We start from the raw sequence: 17,793 nt of genomic DNA, 5'->3' as shown, positions 1-17,793 counted from the left end.
CGGTTTCTTCTGCAGTTCCCAGTCTTACATATCAAGGTCTCTGAAACCAGGAAAAGATAAAAGAAACCTGATCTCCCCTCCTCTCCTTTCTTCTTGTTGTGGTCAGCAGCAGATATTTACTAAAGTGTAAAGAGCAGATTGCTCTCTCTTGTGGAAACCATACACTGTATGTGAAATTGTTGTGTCAGGGTCAAACACACACTCTCACTTTGTTTGCTGAGGGGAGCTCATAAACCTGGAGAGGTCCAGTTTTCTCAGCTGTCAGAGGGCATGCTCAGCATATCTTCTGTCATACTGATTTAGGACTATTATCCAAAGTGAATGGACTTTGCGCTATCATCATCAGAATGGATCGATCTGAGGCCCTGGAGTGCCGGCCTCTCTGACTGATGCACTATGAAGATGATCACATTTCTGATGAGATTTGATTGAGATTCCCAAGAGAAAACCGACTCCAGCAGTTTGGGCAAAATTTGGTCTGAACTGTGGAGTAGAATCTGACTTTTCACCCTCTCACGCCCCTCTGAGTTGCACTTCCCACTGTAGGTAAACCCTCAGGCCAGGGGACGGGATTCTGCAAGTGAGTCAGCGTTGTCCTCCCATCGCTAATGGCCAGAAAATGTCTATGTTGGAGAGAGTAATTGGATTTCTTGACAGGAAAGCATCCGTCCAGCTCCATTAGCCGGGGGTAAACAGCAACACACAGCAGAGGAAGGCGGGAGAGGATAAGAGGGGAGGGATGCAGAGAGGGAGTTTAGATGGGAGGAAAGACTGAAGAGGATTTTTGATGACGACACAGATGGACGAGGAGCAGAGGTTTAGTTCTGGAGGCAGTATCATCATCATCATCATCTGCTTAGAGGAAGATGAGATTAAAAAAATGTACAACAGATACAGTACACAACCATTGATTTTACTTAATAATGATGATAATTATAAAGTTCATATATACAACCAACCTTTACAAAAATCAGCGACAGTGATTTACAAATGACAGGAAAAAATTGCAAAAATGAAAATGTGTACACTGTACATACATGCGCAGGTTTCCCAGATTAAGATATTGTGGGATTGTATGAAATCCTTGCGGCCATTTTGAAGGGTTATTTTTTCTGCTCAGGGTATTGAGCCAGTGACCTTCACAAATCTTCACTATAATGTTTAATGGCATAAGTGCTAACACATAGTGTAACATGAAGTCCATTGTACAGTCAGATTAACTTAAAGTTGGCTAATATTAGCCACCTGTCACCTGATTTTTTACCAAATCCCGTTGTCTTCTTCAGTGGATGTGGAGTGACCAAAGTTTGGAACCTCAGTCATCAAATCTTCATGCTTCGTTCAGTTGACGACAACTGAGCAAACTCGCTCTGCCGAGGAAGGCCATCACATGCAGTTGGAAGCTCTTGAAAAAATGACTGAGTGGGTACTGATGTGATTTTAGTTTTACCAACTTATGTGTGCGACGTCATCAATGAACCTTCCCTCGCCAGCAAGAAAAGGAAGTTAAAAATGAATAAATTAAATAAAGGTCAATGCAGGACACAGACGACTCTCATTTTTTTGTCTCGACATGAACTCAGACGTTTCCTGCCATCACTTCCCTTTCTTTGCTGCAAGAAAATTTACATTCGCCAGCACAATGAACAGACAGTGAAAGGTACAAGCTAAATCAAACCTGGCAGCCTCATACCTCCAGGCTACAGCTCTCGTTGGCATCTTACTGCAACACTGCGGCGTAACGTGTAACTGGGGTCCTCCCTATATAGACTATAGGATGGGTGAGAGACCCCTGAAGGGGAAAACCACTCGTTCCACAGAGACACATGATGGAGGAACAGTGGAGCCACTATGCTGCCTGTAAATTGAGCCTTTCTTCCTGCGAGAGGGTGACATGTTGGAATGCCGCACATTAATGTGGACATGGGTGGGCTCCTCATTCCTGTCATAGCGTCCCTCTCTTCCCTTTGACCCACCACGACTCTCTTCTCTCTTCTTTGCCTCCATTGAGTTTGTGTCGGTGCAGAAGTCGTGTGTTTCTTCAGCACGCCGCGATGATGATCATGAGTCACGGGCGTTAACCTTCGGGTTCCGTCGTACGGTCCATCTCCGGAGGAGCTCAAATGAAGCTTTATCGGCAGGAAGTTTTGATCGGCCCGATTGACACACCACCCTGTATTAGTTTATCACAGTTACATGCGCATGGGCGAGCCCGCTGGTGGGTAAATAAGGAGAAATGTTTGATGTCAATTAGAAACATTTTTTTCATAACATAGTTTTTCTACTGTCAAATTTATATTCCAGCAGTACGGTTTATCACTGTTTCACCGGAGACGATTCAGCAGTAAGAACATCGCAGGTGTAGATAAACAATTATAATAAATAATAACGTCAAGATGGCAGAAAGAGGTTTGACGCTGTGGTGGAATCAACCACATCAAATCAATAAAAATCTATAAAAGCATTGATTTGTTTAATAAATCCTGACTTCACATCATGACCTTCTTCAAATGACCACATAGAAAAATAACTAATTCACATTTTCCACAGTCCATTTGTTTTGCTGTTTGTTTTGCTGTTTTGCTTTATCTCAACTTATAGGATGTTGTCAGCTCTCAGTCGTGAAAGTATTAAGAAAAATACAAATTTTCTCTGTTTTGCCGAAAACATGTAGCTGACGGTGATGATTGATTTTAACATGTTGAACAGACGTATTCAACGAGAACCACATTCTCTCTCTCTCTTTCAGCCTGGGCCACTGTGGAGGTGAACATGGAGGACAGGGTGGAGGTGTTCAGGGGAGACACAGCTCGGCTCACCTGCATGTTCAAATCAGATGACGGCATCGGCGGCATAACCATAATCTGGTTCTGCGTGAGTTTCACGAAGCCTGACGCACACACACGCCGATGGAAGTATGATGTTTCTGTGCAGGGGATGTCTGATTGGCTCAACCTCTGACCTTTAGGTGACACGGTCAGACGAGAGGCAGAAAATCTACTTCCAGGACTCCACCATGAAGATTGTCGACCGCGGCACACAGTTCACAGACCGGATCAGTGTGAACGGCACCGGAGCCAACGGAGAGGTGGTGCTGACCATCAACGATGTGCGGCTGGCAGACGAACTGGAATTTATCTGCTTCATCAAAAGTCTCACAGTTGGGAGCGCGGAGGGACGTACAAAGCTGAGGGTGTTCGGTAAGATTCAGCCAGGTGTTAACAGCTCGCGATGAGAAAAGAGGATTTCTTAAAGAAGGGGCAAGTCGTGGCCAGTGTGCTTACTTCAGAGAAAAACCCTAGACTTATATTTATATCTTTATTATTATGCAACCTTATTTAAACCTGAAAAATGATCTGCTTTTTCAAATTATTGACTTTCTTTTGAGATTTTGAGATTGTGGTGTTTTGCATGAAACGATCAAACCCCTCAACTTTTAACTGCACCCTTCATACATGTTGATAAATGTTTCTTTTACTCTCATTGTACTTGTGCTTCAATTGAGTTTTCAACTGCTCCCTTGACGCTCCACCAGTCTCCTTTCTCTTCAACTCTTCAACTGATACCTAAACTCCTTTCAGCGCTTCCACTGACACTGACAAGCAAGAAAAAGAAGAGATTCAAAAACATTTTAACATGTTTACATAAAGTCGCTAAAACTGTTCATAAACCGCCAGATCATACTCATCCTCATTTTGCCCTTTTCAGTTTTTGATTCAGTTCTATTCCTATGCAGAAACACCAAACCGTCCTACAATTGAGGCTGTTCAGACGGGGGTCTCAGTCAACCAACAAAGCCTGTCCAAGGTAAACAAGCTTTAAATTGTGAACATCAGTGAACCTTCATTATGAAATGACTTCCAGGCTACAATTTATTTCTCTGAATTTGTTCCTCTCTCATTCTCTCTGCCCTCCCCTCCCACAGATCGGGGTCTGCGAGGTCAAAAATGGCTTTCCCAAGCCGAACATCACTTGGTACAGGGACAACACGCCGCTGCGCGACGTTCAGGATGGTGAGACAGATTGATACAAACATCTGCGATGCATTTCTCCGCCATGTTTGCCTGCGCTCAATGTGGTTTAATGTGTTTCCCTCGATTTCCCCTCTCTATCCATCCCTGTGCCTTGCAAATGTTTCTACAGAGGTGAAAGTGGTGCCCAGCATCACTAGTGAATCCAGTGGTCTGTTCTCAGTCAAGAGTGAGCTGAGCCTGAAGGTGACGAAGGAGGACAAGGACGCGGAGTTCTACTGCGAGGTCAACTACTTAGTTCCTGGAGGAACCAGGATGACGGAGACCGACCGCATCAACATCACTGTTTACTGTGAGTTATATGCACCAGCAAACTGTATGAACTAACATATTGTTCATCCGTCTGTTTCAATTCTTAAAAAACATTGAGTCAAACGCCACCATCATGCTGGACCAACTGCCCCATATTGCCCACTGACCAATGATCAGAATATTAGGCCCATATGTTATTGCTCATTACCAAAACATGATCGATTACCAACAGCCTTTCCGCAAGATCTTGGAACCTGGCCGCAGGGATGTCCTCCCATTCCGCCAAAGGAGCATTAGAGAAAATAAAGCTGGGCCTGCGATTTGTGTTCATCCCAAAGGCGTCGTTGAAGTCTTTCTTTCTTCCACACTGAGCTCAGAAAACTATTCTCTTTATGGCTCTGCCTTTGTGCAAGTAGACTGAGAAAGGAAAGGTCCTGATGCCACAAAGTTCACAAAGTTGGAAGCGCACTGTTGTTTAAAATATGATTGTATGTCACGCCGCTAATATTACCCTTAATTGGAGCTGATGAACCTGCTAATTAAAAAAATTGCTGACCAGTCGGAGCTTTGTGGGTGGAGAATAGGGACATCGGCCCTCGTGCACGAGCGTCTTGAATGAGCCAATTCGTTATTTAATGACACGGATAAGTGATTAAAGATTGTTTGTGTCATTCGGCAGTTCCAATAGAATTCACGAGTGGTTCAGATCTGTCACATGACTCATGTGCAGATACAAATCATAGTTCTTTAATCAAAGTGAATTTTTTAATTGTTACTGAAACAAAAATTCAACATTTTAAATTAACGTTAAATGAGCCATTAATGCATCTTTCATGTCAACTGAAAACAATATGGGACTGACTGATGAATTACTTACCAATGGCAAAATAAAACAAAATACAAAAAAAAAATACACCTCCTCAACCAAAACTCTGCTGTCGTCCTTGACTTCATATGTGACCTGATAGTCATGGGGTCACTCTTCTCACCTCTCAGCAAAGTTCCATAAGGAGAGATCAATGATTTCAGGACGCAAGCCGTCTACAGCTAAAAGTCGAGGTACTTGGTCTGACGTGAATTCCCCTCTGTGTTTTAGATCCCCCCACAGCCGTAAATGTGTGGGTGCAGTCACCAGTGGGCAAAATCAAGGAAGGGGACTCCATCGAGCTTCACTGCCATGGCAACGGGAATACTCCATCCTCAGAACTTACAATCTCGAAGGGGGACGTAAGAACACACTTTTCTACAAAAATGTTGTGCTTATGATTCTTTTGATTGTATCATATCATCCTCAGTGGATGGAAGCACTGTAAGGACCTCTTGTTCATGTGTTGATCAGATTTCCATGTTGTTTTTGTAGGTCGAGCACACTTTGGAGGCCAATATGTTGGTGCTGCATAATGTGACCCGTCTGAACAGTGGAAATTACCGTTGCACCTCTCTAGACATGGACACCTTTGAGGGGATCTCTGGAAATACCACAGTGTTTGTCCACTGTAAGGATTCTGCTGATCTGTGACCATGACAACAAATACATTCTATCAGCAGTACGACAGTGTGCGCACAGCTTGAACAATATTTCTGTCTTTTCTATCTCTTTGCTGCGCTTGTAGATCTCAATCATGCTGTGGTGATTCCTGAAGACCCTGTCCAGGTGGCCCAGGGACAGGAGCTGATGGCCACCTGCAACGCCCTCTCTTCTCTACAGACAAACACAGCCTGGTTTAAGGTCACACACACACACACACACACACACACAAAATATACCACCAAATGAATTAACGTGCATTTAGAAAACAAGTCGTCCCACAGTTGTGTGTTCTCAGGTCGTCCTTTTGACCCTGATTTTACGTTGCTTTCCAACTTTCACTACCCTCGACAATGCTAAGCATGAATGTTTACATGTGTAAAGAATCAACTGCGAGTGATCATAGATTAATGATACAAAACTGAATTATCCAGTAAATGTTTATTGATCCCTGGGGGATATTTAAAAGTTACCCCTGCAGTATAGAAATAAAAAATTAGCCGCACCTTCACCAACTCCATCGTTACGATTATTGGTAAGTTTGTGCATGAACAATAGTAATACAATCATATGAGAGGATATTAATTATTCAGAGTTTAAAATCCAACTGTGAATGTTCGAGTTTCCCACGCAGCCTTCAGGGAATGTAAACAGACGCTTGGCTAAAAGTTTTGAACCCCCCCCAAAAAAGACACAAAAGACGGCAAATTGTCTCCTTCTTACTATTTTTATGCCACACAATCTATTAAAAACAAGTACTCCGGTAACCCCTGTCTCACAGCTAAATGTTCTAAGTGTGTTAAATGTGCATGTGTGCGTAGGATGGAGAGTTGGTGTCGAGGAGTCACACGTTGATCCTGAGGGACACGACGTACGACTCGGCAGGGACGTATGTGTGTGTGGTGACTGTGCCTGAGATTGAGGGAATGGAGACCAGCGGCACACTTCATGTTGATGTCTGGGGTGAGTGTGATCACAGACACTGTACATTACACTGCTGTCAGGTCATTAATCAACCCTTTATGTCACAGTATAATGTTAGAATGTAATGTTTGTGTTCAGCGCAGGTTTATTTAGGTTTTGTGCTTTTTTCTCATTTCATCCCTTTAGTTGTGATCTGTGTGGAAATGTTTAGTGGCATAGTGCGTACAGCATAGAAGTGGTTGTGTGTTACAGCCGTCACGGTCATGGGAGAACATTTTTCAGGTTATTTCTCGCTCCTGTCTCTGAAGGCCCGCCAGAGATCACAAGGCCGGACGACACGGAGATAGAAGCGAGTTTTGAGAGTTCGGTCGACCTGCGCTGCCTCGCCAGAGGTTTCCCTTCGCCCAACATTACCTGGAACACCTCCGATGGAAAGGTACAGCAGAGGGAGGCTGCCCGTTGTTGGATTAGCTACAGCTGCAGCACAAACGCAGTTTTGCCGAGCGTGTGCCCACTAGATTGGATCCTGATCTCTTCAGTTCTGATGAGTCCATTAAACGTTATCTATCTGCTAAACTTCCGCATTTTAAATATTGGCACATTAGAATTCAAGCATTAGCATTCACGTGAGCTACAGCCTCACAGAGCCGCTGGCATGACCCGCAGCTCGGCCCCGACGTGTGTGATATCTTCAACATCACTGACCTCAGTGGATTTATTCTTACTGTGTTTCCGCACTGAATATAAATCCCCCGCTGCGCCCTTCTTCAGTCTGTGACAGGGTGCGTTCGCTTTTCTCTGTCTTTCCTTTCTTCGTGCCAGGTCCTCAAGACGACATCTGAAAAGGAGACTGAGGCGGGCGTTCAGAGTGTGGTCAGTGTCTATGTCACTTCTGACATCACTGCTTTCTGCAATGCCTCCAGCGAGAACGGCACTGACTCGGTGACCTTCAACATCAAAGCCAGTGAGTTCCTGCCGCTTGCCCTTCCTCTCACTGCCCTTTGTGTTTGTATGCGTGTTCATCTCTATCTGTCGTCCTCCTTGCTTCCCCCCTTTCCTTCTGGTCTTCCCCTTTGAGTCTTTGTCACTTCTTTGTTTATTTTCACTTTGTCTTAAGGCCATGAGCTCGGCCGTACGCTGAAACCTGTTGCCTGTGATGTTGAACCTCTCGACTGGCGGCGTCGTCGTCGTCGTCGTCGATGTTGTGTCCTGAAGCTGTGTGGCTGTTAAATGTTCACCCCTCCTTCCCCAGTGTGTTAACAGGGAGTGTCTTCCCTTCTGTGCCTCTACCTGTTTTCAGCTATACACACCACCACACAAGTCACCACCACACAAGCCATCGCCACTTCTAGCACTTCTCTTTCCTCTGCCACAGGTAAGACCAGAGTCAGTCTGCACCGGCAGTTTCACAAATTACGACAAGACGGAAATTACAAGAAGTTTACAAGATGACTACATCGATTTAAAAGCCTTAAAAAATGATTTTTTTTTAAGTAGGTGCTGGTTCAAGAGAAAGATTATTATCTGTTCAGTATTCGGTGGTTCCTCGTCTTAAGCTTAGTGGTTTGCCCGTCGGTCTCCCATACCCGAGGTCCCGGGGTCACGGCCCGGCCAGAGCAGCAAAATCACAACAACAACAAAAAAGAGTGATAAGCTTTCTCCAAAAAACGCGTACTGCCCCTTTAAATACATATCAAGGCTGCAGCCATTACCACACTGGCAAGACTGTAATGTTGTTTCAGCAGCGTTGATTAGGGACTTAACAATGTAATCATTGTAAATGAGTAAAATGTCCTGCAAGGTGTCTTGTTGACTAGATGGTCGGCACAAGTGAAATTGAAAACTTTTCAGCGTAAGAGAAGGTTTTTCTCTGAACAAAAGTAAAAAGTTGAATTGGATTAACTGATCACTGACCTTCTGCAGAGAGGAACGTTATGAAGTAATGTAGTATTTTTGTGCGAGTGTGTTATGGTGCCCAGCTGCACACAACAGCACACAACCACAAGCGCACATGAAATCAATGTGACTGTAGAAAGCAGCTGATGTTTTAAATGCACTCAGAGAGAGTCTCCTGACTCTCGTTACAGCCGCGGCCTTGTGTTTTCTCTCTCCCACTGCGTCCCCTCTCTCTTGTACGTCATGCCAGGAAACGTCCAGCCACTCGGAGGAAAACTGGTCTGTGTTGTTGTTTCACGCAAAGCAGCAGTTATTACATGACATTGAACATGGGAGGCTTCAGGCGTTTGACCCTGCTGCTCTCGGAAATGACTGGCCACAGTCGGACGTAAATCAAACATCTGTTGTGTTCAGTTCAGGCCTCGGCTGAAGGTCTAAACTGCCTCTGTGTGAATATGAGTGTGTGTGTGTGTGTGTGTGTTTGTGTGTGTGTGTGTGTGTGTGAACAGGCCCGCTGATATGAGTTAACTAATACATCCAGCCACCCGCTGATAATTGTGTTCTTGTGGTCTTTCTCAGTGAAAGCAGCATCAGCTATCCCACCAAAGAAAAGCAAGAAAGGTTTGTACGATGCGCTGCTGCAGTTTCCTCCTCACCTCTCGAGCTCGAGCTCGAAGGCGAAAAGCTTCCATCTCTTCTTCTCCTCCTCCACAGCACCCTCCTTTCGTCAGACCCTCCCCCTCTCTCCTGATGAACAAAACATCAAGTCCATCATCCATACCTCCTCCTGTGCATGTTGTCATGCTGTCGTACAAGCACACCTCTCCTCCCACACCCCTGAATGACCTTCTCTCTTTAGGTTGCCAGGTTTAGGTCTCTCGAATGATGCTAGCGCTGCACTCTTTTTTTTTTTAGACACGCTGCAAAATGCTATCTACTGTTCCGACACGCTGTGGAATGCTGCACATCCTGCCAATTGTGATCGTGTGTCCGACTCTCCGGCCCCATGCCGTCATCTCATTCATACTTCAGTTGCAGTCAGTGAGCCTGTGGTTGTTCTTGTGCTTTGTCTCCACCAGAGGGCAGCGGTGTGATCATTGCAGTCATCATCATTTGCATCCTGCTGCTGGCCATCTTGGGGAGTGTGCTCTACTTCCTCTACAAAAAGGGCAAGATCTGCGGCCGATCTGGGAAGCAAGACCTGTAAGTGCAAGGCTGCATTCAGTTAGGATGAGCTTTCCCAACAGAGTTTCAATGTTTGCAAATGAATGGCTACTTGCTAAACTGTCTTGCCCAAAGTGAAAAGCACTAAATCAAACACCAGATCCTCAGTGTTGTGCCGTGTCATCTTATTACTACACAATCAGGTGTTTGCTAGTCTCCTAGTGATTAATATGTATACGTATATATAAAACTTCTATAACTAATTTTGTTTTTATTCACAGCTGACAATTTTATTAATGCATAACTCAACATGCTTCCTCTGACATACAATAACATTTATTATTTTACTGTTTTCCAGCTTCACTCGTCACTAATTGTAATGGTTGAGCGGCATATCGCAATGTGCATGTTTGTTTCTGACTCGAGCGCGTTCCTGGTCTTGCAGCACCAAAGACAATTCCAACAAAGACAACATTGTGGTGGAGATGAAAAGCGACAACACGGAGGAAGCGATTCTCCTCGGGGTCAACGGAGAAAAAATACCTCCCGGTGACCAGGTAGATACCCAATCTCCAACTGAACTGGCTGCTGATCTGAATGTACCCTCAACATGTTAAATTGCACCTCCTCAACCCCACCTCTCTCTTTGTGTCTGCGTGCGTGTTAATGTCTGCGCTGGCGCCCTGAAGTAAAGGGTGGTGAGTACCTGGATGTGCAGACGTGAGGAGGTGACTTCAGATGCACCGACTGCTGCTGCTGTTCTTCCCTCTCAGGCTCGTACCTGCTGATGCCTTCAAGCTTCCACCAGAGCTCCTTTATCCTAGAGCGGTGTCGTGCAGAGGCTCGGTTGTCTGCCACTGTAAAATCTTGATGGACGACTGACACTCCAGTTTGTTCTGAGCTGCAACTTTTGCTTGCTGTCCCCTATGTCCCAGCACAGTTCTCCCGGAATGCACCTCGAGCTTTCATGACATAAGTCTGCCAACAAATCTTCCAGCTCCAAACCCAACGACCGACATTAAACTGTAGCGCTCGCTTTTGCGCGGGCCGTGCAAAAATGCTGATCGTATGTAGGACAAAAATTTAGAGCACAAAAAAGTTAACCAGGGACTGTTTTATATATCTGACAGAGAATCACTGAAGAGCAGCCTGAAACTGAAAGCTTTTTATCCAAAGTGTACATATTATAATCTGTGTATATATATTTACTTTATTTAAAATAACAATAGAAAAAAAAAAAAAAAAAAAAGACCAGATAGTGTCTCTTTAGAGAGCAGGAAGAGCTTAGTAGTTTGAGTTATCTTTTTTCTCTCTCTATGTTTTCTGTTTTGCTTAAGTCTGCACACTGAAATTTTGGGGATACAACAGTACTTTCTCCTATAAGCCAGTTCCAGCCTTGCCTTTTTTTCCCTGCCTCTGTAGCGTACCCTCCTGTCTTTACACTCCCCAATTTGTGTATATTAAAGAAAAATATTTTTGCAACACGGGTGAATAATCTGTTCAGGATTTGACTTTGAAGGGTTAACATTATTTGTAGTTGCTACTTTGTCGTTTCTTTCCTCCACAATCTAGTTTTGCTATCTTTGTGTGTGTGCGCGTTTTGAGTTCAAGCTTTGCCAGCGGTTACAGACGCCTCAGAAATGACATTTGTGTAGAAACTTCACATTTTGTGCTTAGTTACGGTCATATTTAATGTTCAGTGCACTGATTCCTTTTGTCGTTATTCTCCATGCAGTTGTGTTGTTGTGTTTCTCTAATGTGAAACATGTTGTTTTGTTCAACGTATGTGGATGAAAATTACCAGTGTTGATTTTTATTTCAATTTTTTAAGAGGAAGGATGAGGGTAGAGGAGATTATTGGTCCATGGTAAACATGGTTCACGGCATGAAGTCGACCTCCTTATCAGGAAAAGACACATTTCTGTCTTTATCTAATTCATGTGTTGACTGAAACAGGAAATAATCTGTTGGATCAGAGAGTGAGCGACAGAATCCCCCTCAGACGTGAGACGCCTTAAATCGACACCTACTCCATGTAAATGTAAATTCATGTCGACACACTTGTCACATTGTAACGTGACGACTGAGGAGGATGGAAATGACTGTGACTTCAAACATGCAAATGAAGTCGGATGACACAAGAGCCATCTGTGCAGCCGTCACACTCGCCCTCCCTCTCCTCTGTCGGTCTGTGTTCTGTTTCTGCTGTTTTGTTTTGAGGAACTACCACTGTTAAATCGTTTTGGATGTATGGAACACGTAGAATGCCTTTTAATGCCTTGGAGTTTTAATCAATGTCAATGATGGCATTCGAACCAATTTACCAACAAAGCCATTGTAGTTTTTGAAAATTATACCAAATAAAGATTGACTGTTAAATGAAAAGAGAAACTAAGAATGTCTGTTGTCAGATAATGAGCTTCAACACACATACATATACATATATATACACATATATTTACACACAAATACATATACATATATATACACATATATATATGCATATATATACATATATATACACACATATATATATATACATATATATATATACACACACACATATATATATTTATATATATGTATATATATATATATATATATACACACACATTAGCAGTGTGTATACAGGGTGGAGTTTTAAAAAATGTCTCAGACATGATGCTGATTAGTTCTACTAGCTAGGCAAAATCAGATTGTCATTTTTAATGGAGTAATCAAATACATTACTGAACCTTCAAGACCATCACCAAGATATTAACATACACAGAGCTGAAGCTGTCTGTCAAGTGTATGCTGTGAAGCGTTAATACCAGTGCCATGATGCTAACATCCTCTTCTTCAATAAGTTTATAAATGTTGGCTTTAACCCTTTGTCTGCATTTGGATAGTTCTCAGAGTAACAAGCTAAAACATTTCCAATAAATAAGTAGAGGAGACGGACATGACGCGTTTGTTTATCATTTTTATTAACAGCACTGTGAATACTTCCAAAGTGATATGAGCTTTAAAAACCATCAAAAAGTTAAAGAATGCCTTTTACTGATGAGAAGCGACACGGCTACACGGGGCGACACCTCCCTCTTCTGGCAGAAAGCTGAAGTACCCCCAGCAGGGGGACTTGTGGGCAACGGGGGCTGGTAGGCGTCGAGCATCACTGAGGCGGAGAACTGATCTGGGACTTGATTTGTGTTTTACGGTAGGAGGGAGGCAGAGGCTTCACAGATCAGCACCTCAGCTCTCTTAGGTGAGGCCTGATGCGGCTGACGATTCAGAGGGGACAATAATACAAGCAATACTGCACAATCCTGCCTTCAGAGATCAACGGGTACAAATCGAGACCTACACACTCTCCTCAAGAACAAGGCCTTATTCTAAACACGGTGAGGATCTCGAAACATATGGCACTGCTCACAGAATTATTCACAGAAGTAAACAAAACCTTTGGAACAAAATACATGTACAGGAATGCAAAATGAAACAAAAACAGCAATTTTTTTCTTCTTTTCGTATCACTGACTTTATACAATTTGCTTTTCTTTAGAGTGACAGTATCAAAGCACAAATTGGTATACGGTTTGAAAACAAAACAAAAATAAAATTGGTAAATATTACATGACAACGCTGTCCTGAAAAACATCAACAAAACATTGGTACAGTATTGAGGATTGGGAACGTCCCCTATCATTACCCATCATTCAAGAAGTTTCTCAAGGCAACTAGGAACAGAGAAAAAGAGCCAGCGGACGTGCTGACAGCGTGGAGACAGCTTCCAGTCAACACACACAGTACAACCCAGAAGCGCGGGCTGATTAGCCAGTGACGCGTCGTCTGCTCACTCCCAAAAATAAAAAAGCAAAACCCAACATTCTTCATTTGCTGGGAGAGGTTCAAGTCAATGTACCTAAAAAGCTCTGTGCGTTAATTCCTTACTCATTCATAGTACCTGCAAATGAAGCTGCTGTCCTGCAAATGTTGGAAACTATATGAAATATGTGCAAGTTATAATGTGAACAACAAAAAAAAAAGTAGTAGGCTACTTGTGTCTTCATTGAGCGGATTCTTTTGGCTACATGTCACCTGACAGGTGAGCTGCTGTCTACACCAATGGGTCTCCTCCGGTTGTTTTTGACAGTCAGGGTGAACGCCACTTGTTTAGATCAACATTATTCCTGAGTTAGTTCTTACAGTTGGCCCAAATACTGATTTCAAAGTAGACCTGGGGGTGGGCCAGCAAACCCATGAGCCTACTTTAAAAAAAAAAAAATTTCTTTAAGCCTGAATCTATGGCAAGATGGCTGGTTTCCAGAGTCAAAGCATTTTGTCTGCTTTATTACTGTTTTTACCGAGTCTACCGAAGAAGAAGAAAAAAAGATTTTAAAAGAGTTGACAGCTTGAGAAGGCTGCAAGCTCACAAGCAGTTTGTACTTTCAAGTATGCTACATTATGGACTGGAGAAACATGGGTGATACTGTCACTTTAAAGAAACAAGGGCGACGGTTAAACACAATATTCACAAATTTACATTTAAGGCTTAATTGTTTAGCACTAACAATAGTAGCAGCAGTGAAGCACTTCTGAATTAATTATAATAACAATATTTATGATCATATTACAATAATATATTACCAAAGTAAATCAATGACTTTTTTTTTTGTTTTGTTTCAAAAACATCGGACTGAGCTGCAGACAGAAACCCGAACTAGCCAGCCAATGACGTCAGACGAATACAGAACGAAAAGATATCTGTCGCCACAGATCACAACACTAGTCCGTCTGGTACTGCAGGGTTGTCAACGTCAGCACATCCTCTTGTAATCTCATCGTCAGGCTCTACAGTTACACGAGGCCCTGCCATACCAGTTAGGGCAGTAGTACGTTTACAGAGCACGAGTCTGAACATACTGTACAGACTCCAATTCCACATTCATGATGTACAGGAACAGGGTTTGTTTAAGAGCGGGTCATGAGGAGCCTGTCTGTCTGGCGCGAGAAAACACACACACACACACACACACACACACACACACACACACACACACACACACACACACACACACACACACACACACACACACACACACACACACACACACCTGAAACCATCGTCATGCTACTTAAAAATACAACACGACAGAACAAGGATGACTTTCTAAAAACACAAAAAGTTCCAAAGCAACGTTGTTTATCAAAGGCCATAAGAGACTGAATTCAGCTGCGTGTCTCCGAGCTGCTGCTGACCAACACATCCTGGTGAGGAAGACACCACCACACTATTCCTCATATGTACTTCTCCACTCTCACATCCCTTAATCCGACAGAGAAACAAACCCCCTCTTCAATCTGGTCCCCGTCTACCCATATCACTTGTACCAGCGGCGACCCTCAAAGCTGAAATCATTTTTCGCATACTGTATATGCACGTACTGTATATATTATACACATTTAATATACATTTACTCATATATTAAATTTTCATATAGACATACATTTTTTTTGTTTAATTTGTGAGGTGTTGGTTACATTTTCAGCAAGAGGCTTCGGCATGAAAGGTCAGAATCTGTCGACCCAGGGTTCCTTACGAAAGTCTCGCACCATGTGGCGTCACACCATTGTTCCTCATGTGCTCAGTCAGTCCCACGTCAATGTTGTTGAGAAGGAGGAGGCCAGCTGTAACGGCTTGAAGAAGGCCAGACACTGTTGAAAGCGCATGGAGTGCAGGGCGCAGAGTCCCAGGGATGCCGTGAGCTCACTGGAGTAACAGCCAGTTAAAATCCACAGGGGGCGTCAGCCAGCACCGGAGGGAATACTGAAGGCAACAGGCTTTGGGCTGAGCCGACCTAAACCCAACCAGGCTGGGCCAAGCTAGGGCGAGAGAGCAAACATGAGAGAGAGGCACAGGGAGTGTGCTATGTAAGAATATGCGCGGTGGAGGGAATGGAGACAAACTCGCGGAGGATATTCTTGGCCATTTCGATATTGTTCTGTGCAATCATCAGTGCTTTCTGGATGTCCTGGTAAGAGTATCCCTGACTCATGAGGTGCTCTATCTCGCAATTGATTTGAGGGTTGGCTTCTCCTCCTGTTGCCCCACTATTGGTCGGGACAGGGATGGGCGGGACGGGGCTGGGTCGACGCTCCGAGTTTATCCGTCTGGGCAGAGGCTTCGGGGGTCTCTCTGGTGCTTCCACCGGCTCGGAGAAGGCTGAAGAAACGGGGAGAGTGAGTGTAAACATCTTCAAAGCCAAACCGCTCTAGTTTTGATTAAATCTGAAACAAATTGATTATTTTTAAAAAATAGTTTAAAAGGTCAATTTGAGAATTTAGTCTCTGATTGCTTTAATTTTTCAGCTGCGTCAGGCAGCATGCGGAGTGTGTCAGAGGTAAGCTACATGTTTATCATAATGTCTATACGGTGAACCGTTTGGCCTTTCTACTTCATCGACCTTTAACAAAGCCCCAAGAGGGTCCAATTACGATGTGGGCGCATTTAATTGGTCCTCACATGCAGAGATTGGTTAGTGTTAAGTGGGACATCTGCAATCAGCATCAGTGGAAAATGTCAGCTGGCTGCTGAGACGGGGAGATTACTCTTGAGAAGATTGACGCATGAAGAAACGGATAAACTTAAAGGACCGTTAAAAAGCTTCATATTAGCACCATCGACCAGGAAATGTCTTGTCATCCCTCCTTTGTTTAGCTTTTTCCAGGTTTAAAGTCGATGATCGTTACCCTTCTTTTGCACACTTTGATTACAGATAGTGGACAAATGTGTATGGGAATCGATTCATGGCAATTTATCAGAGTCCAAATTGGAGTCTAGCAGTAACTTCAGAGAGCTTCTGGAAAATCAGTACTGTGTCGGGTCCCGTGCGAGGTAACAGCAAAACACTAAAGACGACTTCTCGGGCTGTTAGTAGATGTTAGTACTATATTCCATTCTTGCCAAAGGGTTACCATCAATGCCATCATTGATGAAAAAACTTGTACAAATGTCAAGTCTCTAAATAAAAGACCATGTTTTAAAGGTTCACTTCACTGTTAAAATCACAGATAGTATTTCATGCTTAACCTAAAAAGGTATGTAGCTATTTTGGTAATTTCATTTTCATTTAATTCTTTCAGACAACCAGACATAATTTTATCCAACACAGGCAAGTAGAGGCAAAAAACTTGCCCAAAAGTCGCCTTTAACATTGGATGATGTAGGTAGGTCATATGCTACAGTAAAAAAACGCACTCATAACATGGCTCTTTAATTAACCCATTCGTTGGGGGTATCTGTATAGTAAGGTCACAGTTCAAAAAACACGGCGCACTCCGTATTCATCACAATCACGGAGAAATTATTTGGTGAAGTTGCATCATGTAGTAAAAACAAACTGATGGAGCCGTGTACTTACGAGCAGCAGCTCCGGCATCTGAATCTAAAGAAAGGCGGCTGAAAGCAGCCAAGGAGGATGAGCCTGATGAGGAGGATGAAGAGGAGGACGACGACCCCCCCAGTTCTGAAAGGGTCCGTCGTGCAGGGGGCATTGGCAGCCGGGGTTTAGGGAAGTCATAGCCATTTTCCTCCTCTTCCTTGTCCTCAGTTGTGTGGTCTCCGGGACTGTTGGCCATCGCCAGAGGGGGCAACTCGGAATAATCTGGATGGAAACAACGTGTAAGCACAACAGTATCTGACAAACAGAACTAAATCGAGTTAAATACAGACTAAGTGTATGCTTGGATTAATTTATAGAAAACACATTATAATCTATAATCTTGTTTGGGGGTGAAATTAATATTGAATCCCTTCACCCAGTTAATCATCTAATGCTCAAAGGTTAGTAAATGAAAATACCTGAATCTCTGGCTTGTTGTGACCTGCCCTGGATGTTGTACATGGCTTCATACATAAGAGGTCCATCCTCTAGTTCAGCCAGTGCCACCCTTCAACAGTAAACAACAATTAACTAACAGTCATGTGCACACCTGCAATTACAAACAAAGGACAGG

The 17,793-nt window shown here is 43.5% G+C and overlaps 2 protein-coding genes across 5 annotated transcripts in view; one reads left to right on the top strand and one right to left on the bottom strand.

Moving 5' to 3' along the window:
* mcamb (melanoma cell adhesion molecule b) overlaps nt 1-12,190 on the top strand; it is a 30,587-nt gene extending 18,397 nt beyond the window's left edge. The window contains exons 2-17 of one of the 4 annotated variants that reach the window (XM_035623415.2): nt 2,750-2,874; nt 2,969-3,200; nt 3,737-3,807; nt 3,926-4,013; nt 4,144-4,323; nt 5,380-5,510; nt 5,644-5,779; nt 5,897-6,012; nt 6,633-6,774; nt 7,044-7,171; nt 7,558-7,699; nt 8,036-8,110; nt 9,211-9,252; nt 9,711-9,834; nt 10,241-10,352; nt 10,485-12,190. In XM_035623415.2, coding sequence (XP_035479308.2) covers nt 2,750-2,874; nt 2,969-3,200; nt 3,737-3,807; nt 3,926-4,013; nt 4,144-4,323; nt 5,380-5,510; nt 5,644-5,779; nt 5,897-6,012; nt 6,633-6,774; nt 7,044-7,171; nt 7,558-7,699; nt 8,036-8,110; nt 9,211-9,252; nt 9,711-9,834; nt 10,241-10,352; nt 10,485-10,487 — 1,847 coding nt within the window. In that variant the 3' untranslated portion in view covers nt 10,488-12,190. The remainder of the gene's footprint in view (nt 1-2,749; nt 2,875-2,968; nt 3,201-3,736; nt 3,808-3,925; nt 4,014-4,143; nt 4,324-5,379; nt 5,511-5,643; nt 5,780-5,896; nt 6,013-6,632; nt 6,775-7,043; nt 7,172-7,557; nt 7,700-8,035; nt 8,111-9,210; nt 9,253-9,710; nt 9,835-10,240; nt 10,353-10,484) is intronic. The other 3 variants (XM_035623418.2, XM_035623416.2, XM_035623419.2) reach the window with 3 other exon arrangements.
* A 552-nt stretch (nt 12,191-12,742) lies between these two features.
* cbl (Cbl proto-oncogene, E3 ubiquitin protein ligase) overlaps nt 12,743-17,793 on the bottom strand; it is a 32,834-nt gene continuing 27,783 nt past the window's right edge. The window contains exons 14-16 of the mRNA XM_035622293.2: nt 17,639-17,727; nt 17,199-17,441; nt 12,743-16,000 (exon numbers count right to left, since the gene is read on the bottom strand). Of these exons, the coding sequence (XP_035478186.2) occupies nt 15,705-16,000; nt 17,199-17,441; nt 17,639-17,727 (628 nt within the window). The 3' untranslated portion in view covers nt 12,743-15,704. The remainder of the gene's footprint in view (nt 16,001-17,198; nt 17,442-17,638; nt 17,728-17,793) is intronic.

The sequence above is a fragment of the Scophthalmus maximus genome, chromosome 11 (genome assembly GCF_022379125.1).
Source record: "Scophthalmus maximus strain ysfricsl-2021 chromosome 11, ASM2237912v1, whole genome shotgun sequence".
NCBI classification, from domain to species: domain Eukaryota; kingdom Metazoa; phylum Chordata; class Actinopteri; order Pleuronectiformes; family Scophthalmidae; genus Scophthalmus; species Scophthalmus maximus.
The sequence above is the reverse complement of the archived record's forward strand: the minus strand, read 5'-3'. Positions and strand labels throughout refer to the sequence as shown.